Consider the following 17,317-nt stretch of genomic DNA (forward strand, 5'->3'; position numbering starts at 1 on the left):
CCTCGGCGATCCGTACCGGGTCCGCCTCCGTGTAGGAGCCGTAAAAAGGCACACGGAGTTTTGTCGCATTCTGAGAGCCAAGGCCCGGGCACGTCGGGGGTGAGGAAGAGATAATGAGTATCATCGTATTGCGGGGTCGCACATTATAGCCTTCGCTTCCCAAGTTGAAACAAGCTGGCTCTTTCACTTCCTATGGCTCATTCCCTTTCTTCCTCTTCCGCCTCTCTCACGCCCTCCCTACCTGCTTCAGCTGATCGAAGGCTCCGGCACGAAAGGTATCGGCACACACCATGCACGTCTTCCATCCCTATTGAGAGGACGTGTAAAGCAAATCGAGGAGAAAAACATGGCACATGAGGTGCGTACGGTCCTGAGATCGAGAAAGAGTGCGAGGTCCCCCGAGCAGGGAATCCAAAAACTGAAAGAATTACCTTCCGCTGGTAGTAGTTGGCGTATTTGGCAATGGTGGTAGTTTTCCCCGAGCCTTGCAAGCCCACAAACATGATCACGTTCGACTTTCCCTTCTTCATTTGGTACGGCTTTGTTCCCGAGTCGACCAGGCGGACCAATTCCTCCATCACCGCCCGCTGCACCATTTTCCGTCTGTTCAGGCCAGCGGGGGCATCTGCAAGGTTGACTTTCTCCTTGATGCCCTTTCTAAGGGTCGCCACTACCTTGATATTCACATCGGATTCGACTAACGCACGGCATACGTCCTGGAGCAGGTCGTTGAGGACGTCGTCGTTGACGACCTGTGAAAGAGCGCAGCAGATGCATTTAAACAAGCAAATGAGCGTGAAATTGCCGGAAACATTTGGCTCCAGGAGAAATGAAAAACTCGTGACAACATACCGTGGTGGTCTGCAGCCGGCGTAGAGCCCCCGTAAGCTTGTCACCGAGCTCCTGCAACACCATGATCTCACCCTATTTCGCTGTGGGGCCCTATGGAAATGCGGCCTTCTCTTTGCACGATATTTCTGCTTCTCTCTCCACAACACTCTAGAGGAGCTCTTTACCTGTGTACGGGTATGTGGACAAGTGCGGGATTGGTCCACGAATCTGAGTATTACCTGCGTTGTATGTCTTCTCTTTATTACAGGTCTTGCGTATAAATTCGAGCAGATGTCAATGAAACTGCTACTTCTGTCACTGTCAACTCAACACCTAATTATATCATCGTGCAAGCTGTCACATGAATGGCTGGCGCATGCTGTGATAAGACGGTGACCGTATGCGACCCCACGCCCCATTTTTACAGTGCTACCCCAGCTTGCGGTCCGTGTCGCCTCGGCGTAGCTCGTGCCATTCCCCTTCGATCCGTCCAATGACCGGCCCATGCCACACGCACTCCCAACAAATACAAAAAGGAAAGTGCTCCTACTTTACACAGCCTAATGAAAATGCGCTCGCCATAAAATGGATAATTTTCCTGGCTTCTCCGTCGGGTGCAATCAGCCTGCCATCAATTCCATGCATGGTACATTTCTTTGCTACAAAAACTGCTGTGCGATAATAACTGCGGATGAGAGAGCGAAGAAGCAATTCCTTAAAAACATGTGAGACATAAATATAGATTGCCAATAATGATTGGTGAAGATTTCAATCAGATGATTGTGAAAGGCGTCCTCTCTGAATCGATCTTCCTTATCAATTTTGCATGTCTGAGAATGCTTTGTGAAGAAATCAAGTAATATGTGTACTTCGCAACACACCACCAACACATCTAATACGCATTATTTCTTCTTCCGGGCATATTTTTGACTTTGGGATAGCCTAACCGTTTCTTAGACCACTCAGACTTTACCGACATGTATACATACACACACTACAAGGCATTCCTGCTCTACTTCGGGCCATTTATCGAAGTCTGATGGACCTTCAATGTAAGTGCCTTAGTTACCACGACAAACCGCGCATGAGCTGAAACGCTGAATTGTATAAGACCAAAAGACACATGCCTGCACTTGTGCCGCATGGTCTTCCCTCTCCATCGTCCTCGGCTAGCGGGAGGGGCTCATGACCCAGTTTCGACTCACCACTGCACTCTTACACGTGACGCAAAAGGACGCGGTGGACGCACAGGATTCACACACCAGATGAGAACAAGGCACCAGCGCGTGCGTCCTGGGCTGAAGACCGCAAGCAGAGCAGGGGGCCTCCCTGTATATACTCATACCTCGCACCTCCGCTGCTCCTTGTCCTGATATGTCCACTTCCTGGTCTGGGGATAAATTCCGATGGAGAGCCGAGGAGGGAGGTCCCTGGGCCAGATTGTGGTGGTTCAAGTGCTGTAACCGCAAAGGATTTGTGCTGCTACCGCGCCGTCCCTGCTGGTACGACGGGGAGGCGGAAGCTCCTGTGGTCGAGGCGGAGGGCGGCGATGACAAGGTAAAGGAAGAAGAACGGCTTCGACCGCCTCCCTGGCGTTCGCTCGCTCTCTTGGTATACGTGGGTGCCAAATGGAAGACAGGGGGGGCTGCTTGGGTCCCGCTGGTCGACTGCGCCACCGAGGCAAAAGTGATGCGAGGAGAGGCCATGTTGAGCTGTGGTTGCGTGTCGAGGGCAGTTACGTCAGGGGAGGGCCTAAACCGTCGAGAGAGGTGGTAAGCAAGTATCAGGAGCAAACCACCGAATAGGAAAAAGGCACTAATATTGGCAAGCTTGCTTATCCTGCCTTCATTGGTGATCGCCGAGTCCGCGCTGACCAATTTCTCGCCCGCGCTGCCATCCATGTCGCTTTCCACCTCGTCCCATCCCTCCTGGTCGTCCATCTCCTCATCGTCTGCATCCTTTATTTTTCTCTCCTGTTGGATTGTTTTCTGGCGATCCTCACCTTCCCGCTGTTTGATCGATGACGCGGCACTCTCTCCTTGCAATTTAACCACGCGATTTTCGTCATTAATGTCCCCCCTATCTGTGACCAGAGGGCCTTTGCCGGTGTTTAAAATGTAGTCTGGAACAGAAATCACTATGGGAGGGAGATTATGAATGTCTCCGTCATCACCATTTGAACTCTTGTTCGACTGCGACGAAGGGGTGATGAGAATAGAGGATGTGATGTTGCTGGCGTTGTTCTCTGTATCTTCCGCTTGCTCCCCACGTCGCGATGTACTTGCTGCACTGGAAAATCTTCCCCCGTCCCCATTATTGTCATCATCCGCGTCACCTTCCGGAAGAGGCGGAGGAGCGTCATCTGTCAAGGGCTCTGGAACAATTAATGTGCTTCTCCTCCTTATGTCCCCCTTACGTCTCTCATCACGTCCAGGGGCGGCCGTCTTCTCCTTCAAGATACCCTTATCGTTGGACTCGTTCTCAGGGAGTGAATCAGGCTCCTCCTCCTTGTCTTGAGCCAGCTCTATAGTAGAGGACGAGACGTCTTTATTCCTCCCTGCCGATATACTCGGAGCACTTGATAACCTTCCTTCGTCCCCATCGTTGTCGTCATCTGCGTCACCTTCCGGAGGAGGCGGAGGAGCGTCATCGGTCAAAGGCTCTGGAATAATCAACATAGCCCTGTTTTCCACATTATCGAGACTCAGTAGTCCATATCCTTCTTGCTCTTTATTAAGCTCCTTACGGTATCGCTTGCCAAGTATTTTATGTCGTGGCTCACGAGGCCCACCCGAGAGTGCCTTGTGCAAAGCCTGACGTCGGGAACTTCGATTGCGAGCTCCCGCGATCGGCTTACATGCCAACAAGACGATAAAGATAGTTCGAGCCAAACGACAAAAGGACACGGAATGTGTGGACTTTAAATGGAATGGCATTTCCTCTCGTGGAAGGATTCAAGAACGCTTGTTGTCTTCCTTCTCCAATGGTCAAATTTTGGTGGGTAAGGCGCTGTCGTGAAGATCGTGAATGTAAAATGGAATGAGCAAGTAGTTCTATGATCAATACACCATAGTTCATCTAAATAAGATTGTTTCAACAAGGGAATCATACAGCTCTGCCGGGTGAGACAGCATATAAGGGAGGGAAAAAAGATCCCGTCGAACTGTCGCCCCATCCTAACGGTTTTTAACGGAAACCGTTACGACGGCCGAGACCACTCCAAATGTTCTTCAGTCTGCCAGGAAGGTTTTTGGCAGGGAAGAAACCTTCACTCATTAAAAAGAAAACATTATAAATAATCAAGTCTCGTAGTCTCCTCGAGCGTAGAGATGCTCTCATTTTCTGATAGCTTAATTTGTATTCAATGTACATAGTTTTGTACAAAACTCAGTAGGACTTTATGTATTCAAAGATACAAATTCGAGGCAAAGAGACCTGATCTTGAGCGAAAATAATTTCCTTGCTTAAATTTCTGTGTTCTTCACAGAACATACATAGAATCCTTTCACTGTATGGCTTTTTACACTCACTTTTCCTCAAAATGCAGCTGGAGTGAAAATATTATCATTTGCAAGCAATTCTTGTTCAGATATGGAGTCCCATTAGCTCCAAAAGTCATTAAAGCGTCTTTAAAGCAAGCAAGGCGGCACCATAGGACGCTTCTGTCTCGCTCGCCTTTCCTGTTGGTACTCCCAACAATTGCCTCCTTATTCGTGTCCACACCTTGTTTCTGGCTCCCCCTCCTGCTGTCCTTACTTCCACAAGCTCGTCTGCCCCCAGGTCTTTCAAAATCTGATATCCGTCTCTCTCTACCCGCGCAATTCCCTCCAATATCCCCTGTAAATATTCGCTGCGCCTGGGAGGACGAGGCGTCAGTAGCGCTTTTTTGCTTGGGTCGCACGAGGGAAACCGCTCCCCCGCATCGCCCGCCAAGGGGTAGTAATTGAGGTGCCGGCAAGGTCTCCGTGGATCGATCTCCTGGCTTAGTCTCTCAAGCTCGGGATTGGAAAATCCTTCTTGTCTGAGTACGGCGCAACCTACATTGCTCGCACCCCCCACCAACCACTGATTCCCGAGTCGATGGCTGTAGACGCCCCGAGTTGCATCCTCGACTGCCTTGTTGCTGAGCATTTTGATGGCCAAAGTGGAACCGAGGCTCGTGACGGCCTGTCCGGGTTCCTGGAGACCGGCTGCGATGAAAGCGGCGACGCTGTCGGTGGTGCCGCCGACGACAGTGCAGTCACTTGGAAAGCCGTGCGATTGCACCAAAGAGGGGGACACACAGCCATTAGGTTGACCAGGCTCGATGACGTGCGTCGGAAGGACATCTCGGTATGTAGAGGGGGAGGACTCGGAGGGAGAGGGGCAGCCCAGACCGAGGCGATCGTCGAGGAGGGGGGAGAACCAGCCAGGATAAGCAAGGGCAGACATGTCGTAGCCCAATTTTAGCATATTGTTCCAGTCTGAGACGCGGGGAAAGCAAGACTGCTCTCTCTTTGCTGTTGAGGTATCGTGTATCAGACAGGCGCTAAGAAAATCGGCTTGGTGCAGCATCACTTCGTCGCGATGGAATGCCTCCTCCAAATGCCAGGACACTACTTTCATCAATGAAGATGTCCCGGATAGGGTGACATGCTTGGCTGGTGCATAATCTGCTATCAGACATTGTGCCTTTCTACCTGTTTCTGGTATCTCGCGGAGGGCATCCCAATTGTAGAGCCTTGGATTCCGAGTGATTGCTCCATTCGCTTTATTCACAACCACGCATGAGGCGCTGGTGCCGCTGATTGCTACGCGGGCCATCCGGGATCGTATTGCAGGGGGTATGTCATCTAGAAGTCTAAACATCGCCAGGCGCCATTCCTCGGCATCTTGCACAGTTTGAGAATGGGGCCATCGGAAGGAGGCCTGATGAACGCAAGTAGGAGTCTCAGAGGCCTCGAGGACGACTAATCGAACGCCGCTCGTACCGAAGTCAAAACCTGCACCGCAGCGGGGTTTGCTCCCTGAAGATGGAAATGCCCAGAGCAAAGAAGAAAACGAGCCCATGATGATCAAAAACCAGCACCACGACAGGAAAGACATCGCGCCCTGTGGGCACATGGGAAGAAAATGGATGAACGCATTGGTGAGGATGTGCAAGTTTCACCAGGCAGTGAAGTAGTGAATATTCTTGTACAATAGACACGACTGTCGAAACGTCCGAATTGAGAGGCCTTTCAGAGCGCATTGTTTTTCTTTTCCTATGTAAAGGGATGCAGGGAAGCCGGGTAAGGCGGGGTCCGCCCCTGTCGAAACCCGTCGACCTCCTGCTTGCTTGCTGTCCTTCCTTTCTGTCCTTGCACCGCATGAATGTCGGAGTGAACCCGCGAGGCACCGGTAGATGTCATATAGTTGCTGGGACGGGGTAGCCGACTCGATGTAATGCTCACTTTCACATGTCTCATACTCTTTCTCTTCGCCCTCAGCCCGACCATGAAGGCTGTCATCCCTGGACCCACCATCCGCACAAGTTTCGAAGTTCTTTCAGTGCTGACTTTATTGGCATTCGGCAACGCCTTTGCTCCTGCTGCTTTATCTAGGGGCAGGTGCGTTCGATGGGTATTTTTTTTGGGTTGCCGACTTCGTTCTTTTGGCCTCTTTCATACTATTCCTCCTAATCCTATTTTCGCACATCGCCTTCCCCAAAAGGTCACCACGACTCCTAACTTGCAGCGCAAAGGGCACTCCATTGGTTTCTCGCAGCAACATTCTCCAACAATGTGGATTGATCTCTTCGGCAGGCATCTTGGCTCTCACTGGTGGTCCATTCCTCCTAAATATTGAAACTGCATCAGCAGATGAAGCTGGTGCTGCTGGAGAGCAATCTTATTTTGACGAGAAGTACAAAGTAGCTTTCGAGCATATTCCGGCCAAATGGGGAAGGACAGACACCACGATCGGGACGAACAACTTGGACCCCCGACGCATCGTGGTATTCAAGGATCCTTCTAGTGAGGCAAATGTCTTCATCGCGTACACGGTGGGTGGGGGGACTAGGAGCAAAATGAGGATAAGTAGAGGAAAGATGGAGGAAGGAAATTAGAAAAATTATTCTCTATTTAAACGTGAGAATTTATAATTTAGGTAAGAATGCTCATACCCTGGCTGGATCCAAATCGCTGATATGCATCCATCTATCCCTGTGTACTAATTGGTCTTTCCAATTCTTCCCACGCCCTTCTGAGACAGCCTGTTCAACCTGATTTCACTACACTGGGAGCTTTCGGTAGTATCTTAGACGTGGCCAAGACGATTGTTCCCAAAGGCCGCGGTACGAGGAGTTTCTGAACTGAAACTGGGGGGGAGAAGGTGTTGAGTACATCGAGAGTTTCTCCAGTCTTTTCCACCTCGTATCTTTGGCCTAGTGATTCTTGCATAAAGACGTTGGGGACTGTCCCTTTAAGCTTCGTTTTGTTTTCTTTCCTCCAACTATGGGCCACAGGCGTCGAAAGCAAGCTCCTCAACTATGAAGGTCGAAAAGGTGCCTACTATTACGACTATGTCATTCAACCCGCCGGCCAACCCAAGCGACACCTGACCACGCTCTTTGCTCTTATCACCATCAGTGGCACTGGAGAGTGCCTCGCGACATATACCACCTCATGTTTAGAAGATCAATGGACAGTTTTGGAGCCTGTATTCGACAACATTACCAAGTCCTTCAGAGTGGGCTAATGATTGAGATGAATGGAATGAACGGGAGGGATTCAAAATATTTCTCAAGATACATTCAATATTTTTGGGAAAGCTGATGATTCGTTAGGTTTATGCAGTAATGGACAATTAAGTGCTAAGAAAAGTCTATCAAGACTCAGTTCCTACTAGCCGTGAAACCTTAAAAGGACCGCCGATTCTGAAAAAGACTACGTGAGCTGCATCACAACGTCTGCCAAGACCATCGTCGTGAATCGTTGGTGAAAGAGCTAAAACATTAAATGTATTGGTCTCTTAGGAGTTTGATTGAAATTTAGGAGCGCGCGCGCGAATGTGGTTCCACTGATATACGGTGCCCTGGAAAAGATACTTGGGGATGAGATTGCCATATTTTTGGTCCGGGTGCACAAAACAAAGACCATTGAAAGCTAATTCGGTACCCTAAAGCATGAATCTGGTGGTTGTCAATGAATAAACTACTCATTGGCACACATTTTAGCGGTACTTGTTTTACCACCTCAGTGGATTCAATTTGAGTATCCATTTTGTGAGCGCATCAGTCGTAAAAAACAGTTTTGAAGGTTGAATGCAGCTGATCAACGCATGACAGTACCCGACACTGATTTCGTAGATATTCTTATCGGCATGATTAAATGCTGGTTACTTGGCACTCGACTATTTTCGTGCCAAAGTCCTACATGCATTGCGGCGAGAGGTAATATAATAAGTAAGATGTTCATAGTTTCAAGAGCCCGTTCATCCAGTATTCGTTCATCTTATGCATATCGGGCTGTCAACTAAGGTCTTTCAGACGCAATTTTTTCTGGACGAGCATGCTTGCTCCAATAGGATCGACGCCAGTAGAGGCCTTTCTTGCACAATTATACCACCGACACTTTGCCACCTTTTCTAGATACATCCTTTATCTTAGCTTTCAGCTCACTAAACTTAATATATTTTGTGAAAAGTTGACAAGGACATCACCATACTTGAGAGAATGACAAGTACGGGGACCTCCTGAGGTGGTAAATTTGAACATCCGTTGCTTGGGCATGTCAGCCGTTAAGAACGGTTGTGGACGATTCAACTCCTCCGCGCCGCGCCCCCGTCTACGCCACACCTTACAGCGGTGGCTCTTTCTTGCACACGTTCTCGCGTTTTCAAACATTGTCTCATCTTTACCACTGAAAGTGATACGATCTCACCTCTGTGGACTGTTTTGATTACCGTGTCATATGGTTTTTGCAAAACATAAATAATCCTGCGGCACTGGAATTGCATGAGCTACTTTTTCCAGGTTAGCACCAGATTAAAAAACATCCTACATGTCTACTTCAGGTGGACTTTTGTTAGCCAGATTGGATTATCCAAATCACAGCAGCCCAAATTAGTCCACATTACGAGGAATTACTGGCTCTATATATATATGCTTGCTCCCACCTTCCTTCTGGCACCACTCCAAAAATATAGTAGCAGGACACATAAAGGTCATTTTAATCAAATACAATGAATTTAGAGCATGAAAAGTGGTCAGACGCCTTTGGCGTAAAGCCGAAGGACAAATCGCGTCAAAAGCACCAAAGGGAGCTCAACGAAGAAACGCCCTTAATAGGGGTCCTGACAGGACAAGGGGCTTGGTCGCCGTGGATGACATGGAAGAATCCGAGAGATCCGATGACTCAGGACAGCTACAGGGAAGAATCTGGTTTGGCAGGCATACATTCGCTGAATGATGCAGGAGACAGACGTACGTATTGAAATGGATGTGAGAGCAGAGAGGGGGGGTGGGGGGGATTGATCAACCGGTGATTATCTCCGTGTCAAATTTGCAAATCGATCCTTCAGAATATGATCAAATTTTGGCAAAATAATTTGTTCCCGAGCCCTCTTGACGTGCGAACACTTATTTATGATATGTTTTCTGATAATTGTACCCTTGCACAGGTTCACGTTCCCCCCTTAGCTCCGTAATGCTTTTTCTGGGCATCCTATTTTTTGCCTCCGCGTGCGCTGCCATCGCCTTATCATCTTCGAAAATTTTCACCGGTCCCACTTCGATCGCCCAAAAAGACAGCACACAGACCGCAGAGCTGCTCGCTGATGCAAGGGCCTCGTCAGCTGCTCCCGTTTCTACTTCGGCCTTGCTTTTCTCTGCTTCCTCTTCTTCTTCATCCTCATCCTCGATCAATTCCTCTCCCCTTGATCCCATATCCATATCGTCATCTACCAAGGTTACAACCGTGGACCCGTTTTCGTTTCCTGCTACCTCACGCTCCCTCGCGCTTGGCGTGTGCTGGGCGCCAAAGCACAACATGAGCAGCCCCGCAGACATCTTGGCCGACGCCTTGCTTATTCGACGCCATTTTCGTCAAGTCCGAACATTCTATTCTGCGTATTACCAGACCCCGGTCATGCCCTATTTTGTTCAGGCAGGTTTAAAAGCGGTGTTGGGTGTCTTTATGTACCCAGACGAACCGTCCTGGACGGAAGCCGAGAAAAGAGTGGCAGTCCAAAGCGCTATCTCATTCCCCTCGCACACTGTGGCCATTTATGTGGGAAATGAGAATGTGGCTCCCTATGGGAATTATTCCGTGGACGAACTCATCCGGCACATGCAGGACGTCAGGGAGGGCTTAAGGGAGAAGGGGGTACAAGTTCCGGTGGGTACAGTGCAGCGGCTTACCGAGTGGTTGAGGGAAAAAGATGAGATGGACCGTCTTGCTGAAGCATCCGATCTTTTGGGCGTCAATTTGTATCCTTATTTCAGCATTGATGGCGAAAGTCTGGAGGCGCAATGGGAGAAGATGGTCAAGCGCTATCCAAACCATATGCAAAAGATACGAGTTACGGAAACAGGTTGGCCTAGTGCAGGTAATGAACGAGTGGGAAGATGTGAGCCCAGAGTATCGTTTGTCTCTTTCCAACACATTGTTATGATCTATTAGGATGCTTATTACCTTCTTCTTCTCGTGCCTTTCCTCTTGCCTTCTTTCTTTTTCTCCTGTAGGGAGTCCTAATTTTGCAAATCTTACGGCTAGTCAGGGTCAAGCTGAGGCTTATTATCAAACGTATGTCAAATGGGCATGTGAGCAGAGAAGGAGAATTGACGGGGAGGAAGAAAAGGGGGGAGGGGCTGAGACCTTCTATTACGCCTACTTTGACGGGCGAGCTCCGAGCACGGCACCTGATTACGAGGCCCACTTCGGGCTGGTAACCGAAGATGGAAATGAACCAAAGTTTGAGCTTGAGCGTGGTTTTTGTCCTGGGGAGAAAGAGCTACTACAAGAGAAGGATGACAAGACATTTTAGAGACTACCAGCAAAGGCAAAGGCTCAATCATGTGTCTTCTGTCTTTTGAATCGCTCCAGGACCATGTTAGCTTGGTTTAAAACGCTATGGCGCAAAAAAAAGAATTAAAAGATCGAGATTCAAAAATTTGCATCAATGGCGACGCGTCTCGAACGTTTTTAGCTTTTGATCGTTAAAGTGATCAACATGCAGAAATTAGCGAGCTCTGTTCAAAAATGAGAAGGGAGGAGTTGATGGCGGGTGGGACTTAATCCTTACAGGTATGATCCTAAAACAAAAAAGCTGAAATATGTCAGTATGATTGTCGCTGCGGTAACACAAAGCGAGCGCGCCATAACGAGCAATAAGCAAACTGAATTACGTTACAGGCACCGGGTCAACTAAAGATATGCGCCCCCCTTCTATGTAATGTATGAAAACAAGGCCATGAGGAAAATGGGAGGTTGATTTTCTTCTAATTTTCAGAGTGAAAGGCTTTGTGCGACGTCGAGGTCGAGGCCTGACATTATATGATACAAGTTATTCAAGCGTTCAAAGCCCCTCTGGAGTCTCTCTGCTTAAATCCAACTTTGGGACTTTTTTTGAAGTACGTTGCTCTTGAATGCCGCAAAAGGAAGCTGAGGTCCGCATAGTCCACTCATCAGGCTACATTGGAATTTAAGGGATCTGCCAGGGCCTTCCAATTTATACGATCAAAGTGCCGTACCCGTGATATCGAGCAACTTCCTCCGCCCCTTTTTCAATTTCTTCGGGCTTTCGCTTAATTTTTGCTCTCAGACATTCGATCGCTGAAATCGTCAGGATCAGGGTGCATATCAATGCCAAGATGGAAAGAGGAAGGGATTGGGGTCCCACCAGTTGCATAGTCCCTCCGATTACCAAGGGCACCGCGGCTTCTCCCACGCATCCACCTACTACCAACTGCGCAGTGTCGACCGTGTCAAGCATGAATCCAGCTTCCCCCGGCCAAGACATGCCTAATGGATAAACACTGGACATGCCATATCCGAACAGGGCTGGAGGTAAAAGTGTAGGAGATGAAGAGTGACCATACTTATTTTCAGAACATCAAAAACTTAATTTTTTTCAAGAATGCATCGACTTTTTAGAATCCACCTGATTTACCCCGTCAATATTTCCAAAGGACTTCTTCCATACGTCTTTCTGCCCCCTACGAGCAGTGCACTTACCTGCGGCCACAGCCGCTCCTATAAACGATGCTGCGCCTGCTACCCAGAAGACCAAAGCTCCACAGAGCGAAATCAACAGCTGAAATCGTAGCGACCAAGAAGGACCTACCAATAACGCTTGTCCTACTGCCACGGCTCTCCCGACTGTGACCGCTGCCCAAAAAATGGAGACAAGCAAAGCGGCCTGCGAGGCGGAAGCAGTCGCCCCCTCCATCACGACAAAGGTTGAAATCCATCCACCAAATCCAGACTCTCCTCCGACGTAAAGGCCAAGAAAGATGGTGAGAAGCCACTTAATGCTATCGGGCAGCGGTGTCTTGGACGCCGGAAAGGAAGCTTTTATGCTAGTCGGAAGCTTGTTGCGAGGGTCGAGACTCTCAGGCCGGGATTCGGATCTTTTCATGTCTTTCTCTCGACACCGCTTCTCCTGCTTCCTCAGCCCTTCGGCATAGCCCCTAGACGTAGAAGTATTAATGACAGCATCCCGTGTATTGCCTAAATTTAGGTCGGTAGCGATGGCCACACGCTGTCGCCCCTCTCTATCAGAGCATCTCATCTGGCTGCTAGAGCTACGGGCAGAGGAAGTTGAGCCCGGGTAAGAGTCGATATGGGCTTCATTGACCGATAAACTACGACCCATCTTCTCTGATCTGTGGAGGTCGTAATTCCTTCCCCAGCCGCTGCTCGATTGCTGATGGTGAGAGTGGGGACTGTCGAGTGGCAAAGCCAGGAGCGTCTCTTGGAAGGGCATGAAAGTGAGAGAAAGACATCTCCCATGGTGTCCCTGTCTACTACGTTTGCAGCAGTGTTTTTCATTCGAGAACACAGACGAGTCCAACTGGAGCACTGGCCCTTGGCAATACATGGAGGACGGAGCAAGAATACCCTGGGTGGTAGAATGCTGGTCAAACACAGGAAGATTTGACTCCTCCCAACGATCATAAGACACCAAATGATCACATTTGCTCTCTCCTTCCCCCTCCTTCGCCAGTATATCATGCAAAGTCTCTCCGGCTCCCGTGGGTCCCCAATCCTCTATCCCTTCCTCGTATCCGATGTCTTTGGCACTATTACTTGGATACTGCCTGGTCATAAACCCCTCCTCATCCATTTCTTTGTTCCCTTTGCAATTGTCCATCCCTCTTTCGCACGAGAGAAATCCCTCTACAATTATAACCGCTAGGAAAGGCAGTGTTCCAAGGCAGGCAAACGCATCGAAAGCAGTAAGCAGACCAGAAGACACGCCCAGAAGGAGCGACGAAAGAATGGCCCCGATTCCGAATGAAAAATGCAATGCTTGCAACCAAGGACCAGCATTATAGCCCCAGAGCTCAATAAGAACGATGTTTCCGAGCGTAGACATGGTGGATAGACCGAAGCCCTGGATGAAACAGAGAGCGAGCAGCATTAACAAGCTATTACTGCGTGGTATGGCGAAATTCATTAAAGAGGCTATTAGACCAGCGCAGCCAATACTCATTATCTTAGACAGCTTTTCGTTGTCCTTGTGAAGCTTGCTGATGAGAAAAGAACCCGCTATGTATCCTCCAGCGCGGACAGTAAATACCCATCCCAAGGTTGTGCCGCGCAGGGATAAATGCTTGGCAAGTACGGGAATGGCAGCTCCCAAGAGCCCTTGTAAACCTCCCATGCTCACCCAGCTAAAGCAGGTTATCAGACTTATTACTGTTTTTCTTTTTGTTGGCGGCACGTGAGAATGCAATGGCTGGATATCTGTCGTGGCCTTGGTCATTACGACGGACGACGAGAGTATCGGCGCCGTCTCATCTTCTCGACAAGAAGTCATCATGATTGCAAAATTTTTAACTGATTAGCGATATTTTAATTATGCGGAAAATGGCCAAAACAATGAGAGCTTTGCAGTGTACAAAGTAGACGTCTTGAGAAGGCTTAAAATTGTCTGTCGCGGCAGGCCGTCCTTGCAGCTCTTTTCCTATGTTAACGAGTACACGTCGTCAAGATGTGAAAATAATGCAGCATGGGGACAAAAACGACATAAAATTTGTTGCAATATACTAAATTTTGCACTCTCAGAATGTGGGGTGGACAATTATAAGGATTGCGACATACCACCGAAGAACACCCACAGCAAACGGTCTACCTTGGCCGTTGAATAACGAATCGCTAAAATTTTGAAATTCAATCAAGAGCAAGACGAAGATTTGTAGGAAAGAGCCTTGGGCAGAAAATATGAACGAAGACACGTTGCTTCTTATAATAACAACCTTGAGTCAGATCTCATCTGTATAATTCTGAATTTCAAGTATCGCTTTCTTGCCTTTTCCTCCAGCTTGCCTCTTGGAGAGGCCATCTACCCGCGAACCTAACAGCATCATTAAAAATTCAAGAAGTCCACCGTTCAATCAACTAACTCGACTCAAGCTTAAATGAATGATAGCCCTTGTCCTGAAAATCTGTCTGAGCAACGATGAGATTCAAAGTGTGATCTTAATCGTAAGGTCGCGATGATTACCAATCACGTAGCCTTCGAATCCAAGCCTTCGGTACTAAATGTTCGACAGAGCAAATGTACGTGTGGAGCATGCTTTTTCAAAAACTACACCACAAAAGTGTGTGCGGCACAGAAATTTTCCGTTTAAAGGCTGATATGTTGTCAAATATACCTTGGAAACCGCATGTGATCAGCAACGGCGATACTTCCCTGCAGTGAGGCCACGAATAACACATATTGAGTTTACAGCACTCGATTAGGAGGAGAGGGAGTAGAGGGAGGAACAAAAGGGGGGGAAAAGGACCGTTCTCGCGTGCTTTAATACTTAACATGCAACATGAATGGCTTTGCAGCGTTATTTAGTATTTTCTTTCCGAAAATTTTAGGTCCAGACAAGGCGAAGGCTCGATCGCATTGGAGGTCAACGCAGCCCAAAAGTTCCTTGTGCATCCCTTTCCTCTTTTTTTTCTTCCATTTCTGCATCTGCCGCTTGTCCCCTCGACCGCTTGAGGACTCTACCATCATGTCCCTGTACAAGTAATATTTGGCTCAGAACAATGCCCCCGTCGCCGTCTGCCTCACCAATAGCCACATTTCTGCCCTTGCCTCTCTATTATTCGTGGTACTTCGATCACCTCCAAGACCTTGGCTAGCGTCTCTGCTTTCAGCTCATGCTGAGCGCACACCTTCCCAATGTCAAATTTTTCTGGAGCCTCGCGCCTAGCCCGTAATATGAGGGCCAAGGTGTCCTCGTGAAGTGTATGGGGTTTATCTTGATGTGCGTGCATCACTTTGTTCATGTCTCGACGCGGCGTCTGGAGTCGGGCAGTCTTTATAGCCGGACCTAACTCATTCATCATTCTTATGAGAGTGTCGTCAGCTTCCAGCTGATTACCTGCTCGCTCAGATGGGATGGACGACGGTGGGGCAGAAGGGGGGGGAAGGGGGAGGGACTGGTTGTTTGGGCTTCTGCCTTCGATCGTTACTCCCGAAGGAGCTTCTTGTGTCCGGGACGCTTGGGCGACTGCCTGCCGCCTAGCTTGAACGGCCGCGGCAGACATGACCTCTCCTGCAGGCTTACTCCCTCGCGCTCCCATCGTCGACGCTATACGCTGCTGTGGATGGCGAGGGAGATAATGTCCGTGACGGTGACGTGTTGGGGAGGTTGCCTGAGATTCAGGAAGCGACTCCTGTAATTTACGTGAGGTGAAAGAATAGGGATGCGTCTATCAAGAAAGCTACAAAGAAGAAAAAGGAATGTTTTAAAAGGGCTTGCAATCTAGCTTGTGGGTGCTTCACAAAGCGGGGGGTTTCCTCCATGATGCCCACGTAGCATCGCCAAGGCAAACCTCAAGTCGCTCCTTTACTGCGATTGCTTCCTGACAAAGTTTGATTTGCATCCAATACATCTTCACAGCATATGCCCAGAAATCGATGCGAAACGTAATCGCTCTTGTCTTGCTTGCTGCCCAGTTGCCCGCAGTCCCCGCCCTCCTTTCCTTCACGAATCCCCCTCCAAAGCAACCTGCCCTCCATTTCCGCCCTGGCCTTCCTACAGACAACCCCCTCATCCGCCAAAGCATGTTAGAGGCTCGCATGAATCCAGCATTCCTCAAACCTGAGTACTTCACCATTGCCGAGCACCCTGGCCCGAATGCTGGCACGGGGCGAGCGACGACGGCAGGTTTTGGGCAAATCCGTCCCATCCTGGGAACGGGAGGACAAGTCTGCGAGCTCGCGTCGGTATACGTCCTCCCTGCTTCAAGAAAGCAGAGAATAGGGTCGCGCATAATTGCTAGGCTCGTGGAGAATTTCCGAGCCGATAACAGCAGAGCGCGCCAGGTCCCCTCTTCTTCCCAGTCTGTTCCTACTCCTCGACTCGTCCTTCTCACCCTGGCAGACACGGCACCTTTCTACTCTTCCCACGGCTTTTTTGTGCTTCCAGACCCTGTGCGAGCCAAGCCACCCCTGCCAATGCTCTTTGTACTCGAGTATTTGGCCGGATCAGTGGTGGCGAGGCTTTCCCGGGGCCCGGCGACCAAGTTGGTGTGTATGGAGCTGCAGGAGGGGGGAAACAGTGGGAGAATAGCTGCAAAACGCACAAATTAGTGTGGGAAGAAAGCATAAACGACGGATTAAAAGCGTCTGAAACGTCTATTTCTTGGTGGGTGTGGCGTGACTCAAGACTCTTTGCACTGTCTTACATGATGTCTCCTGCTCTCCTCTCTCGATTCTCAACGACGTCCACGGCCCCCTTCCTCCCCAGCTTTTACCTCAATTCCATTCTCGCTTCCATTCCTTTTCCGACTAAGCCATCCTTCAACACTTTTTTTCAAGTTCTCTTTGTGCCCTAAACTCACATAGCGGACGTATGGCATTGGTTGTTCATCTCCCTCCTCCTACCCGCCTACTCACCCCTCCCCTTCCTCGCTCCTCCCGATCCACGCTTCCTGACGCTCCACCCGCACTGTCTCTCCCACCACAATTGGTAGTTCCTCCCTCTTCCCGTCCTCACGCAGCCTAACAAAGGCGAGGGGCGGCGCACCGGGCGCGACGAAGAGGAGGGCGAGAGACATCTTTCCCTCCTTCCGCGCTTCCTCTCTCTGATCCTCCGCGGCTTCTTCCCCCTCCGCCCCTGCTTGCTCGCACTCGTACTCGACTCGGAAGTGATGGCCCATGAAGTGCAGATGTCGGTAGACCACGCGGCGCACACCCTGGGGACAGTGTGGCGCGAGCCGAAGCACCGACCTGCCCCCCCTGTCTTTCTCCCTCCCTCCCTCCCTCCGCTATCGGGCAGCGGTGTCTTGGACGCCGGAAA

General features: G+C 49.6%; 4 protein-coding genes across 4 annotated transcripts; 3 read left to right on the forward strand and 1 right to left on the reverse strand.

Moving 5' to 3' along the window:
* Positions 1 to 4,857: 4,857 nt before the first annotated feature.
* On the forward strand, positions 4,858 to 5,011 carry NGA_2090100 (uncharacterized protein; the record flags this gene model as incomplete). Its single annotated transcript, XM_005854064.1, has 1 exon — positions 4,858 to 5,011. A coding segment is annotated over one exon (154 nt), but the record flags the coding sequence as incomplete, so codon positions are not given.
* NGA_2069900 (carbohydrate kinase fggy) lies at positions 4,988 to 5,203 on the forward strand (the record flags this gene model as incomplete). Its single annotated transcript, XM_005854063.1, has 1 exon — positions 4,988 to 5,203. A coding segment is annotated over one exon (216 nt), but the record flags the coding sequence as incomplete, so codon positions are not given.
* Positions 5,204 to 5,295: 92 nt separating this feature from the next.
* On the reverse strand, positions 5,296 to 5,798 carry NGA_2066300 (carbohydrate fggy; the record flags this gene model as incomplete). Its single annotated transcript, XM_005854062.1, has 1 exon — positions 5,296 to 5,798. A coding segment is annotated over one exon (503 nt), but the record flags the coding sequence as incomplete, so codon positions are not given.
* A 10,114-nt stretch (positions 5,799 to 15,912) lies between these two features.
* Positions 15,913 to 16,641, forward strand: NGA_2041000 (uncharacterized protein). The gene has a single exon (XM_005854061.1). It carries the CDS (start codon positions 15,934 to 15,936, stop codon positions 16,606 to 16,608), a length of 675 nt encoding a protein of 224 aa, XP_005854123.1. The 5' UTR covers positions 15,913 to 15,933; the 3' UTR covers positions 16,609 to 16,641.
* The last annotated feature ends 676 nt before the right edge of the window (positions 16,642 to 17,317 follow it).

The sequence above is a fragment of the Nannochloropsis gaditana genome (genome assembly GCF_000240725.1).
Source record: "Nannochloropsis gaditana CCMP526 unplaced genomic scaffold scaffold637, whole genome shotgun sequence".
NCBI classification, from domain to species: domain Eukaryota; class Eustigmatophyceae; order Eustigmatales; family Monodopsidaceae; genus Microchloropsis; species Microchloropsis gaditana.

What these genes read in the sequence shown, in the direction of transcription:
- NGA_2041000 (XM_005854061.1), top strand. Translation starts at nt 15,934, where the DNA reads ATGCGAAACGTAATCGCTCTTGTCTTGCTTGCTGCCCAGTTGCCCGCA.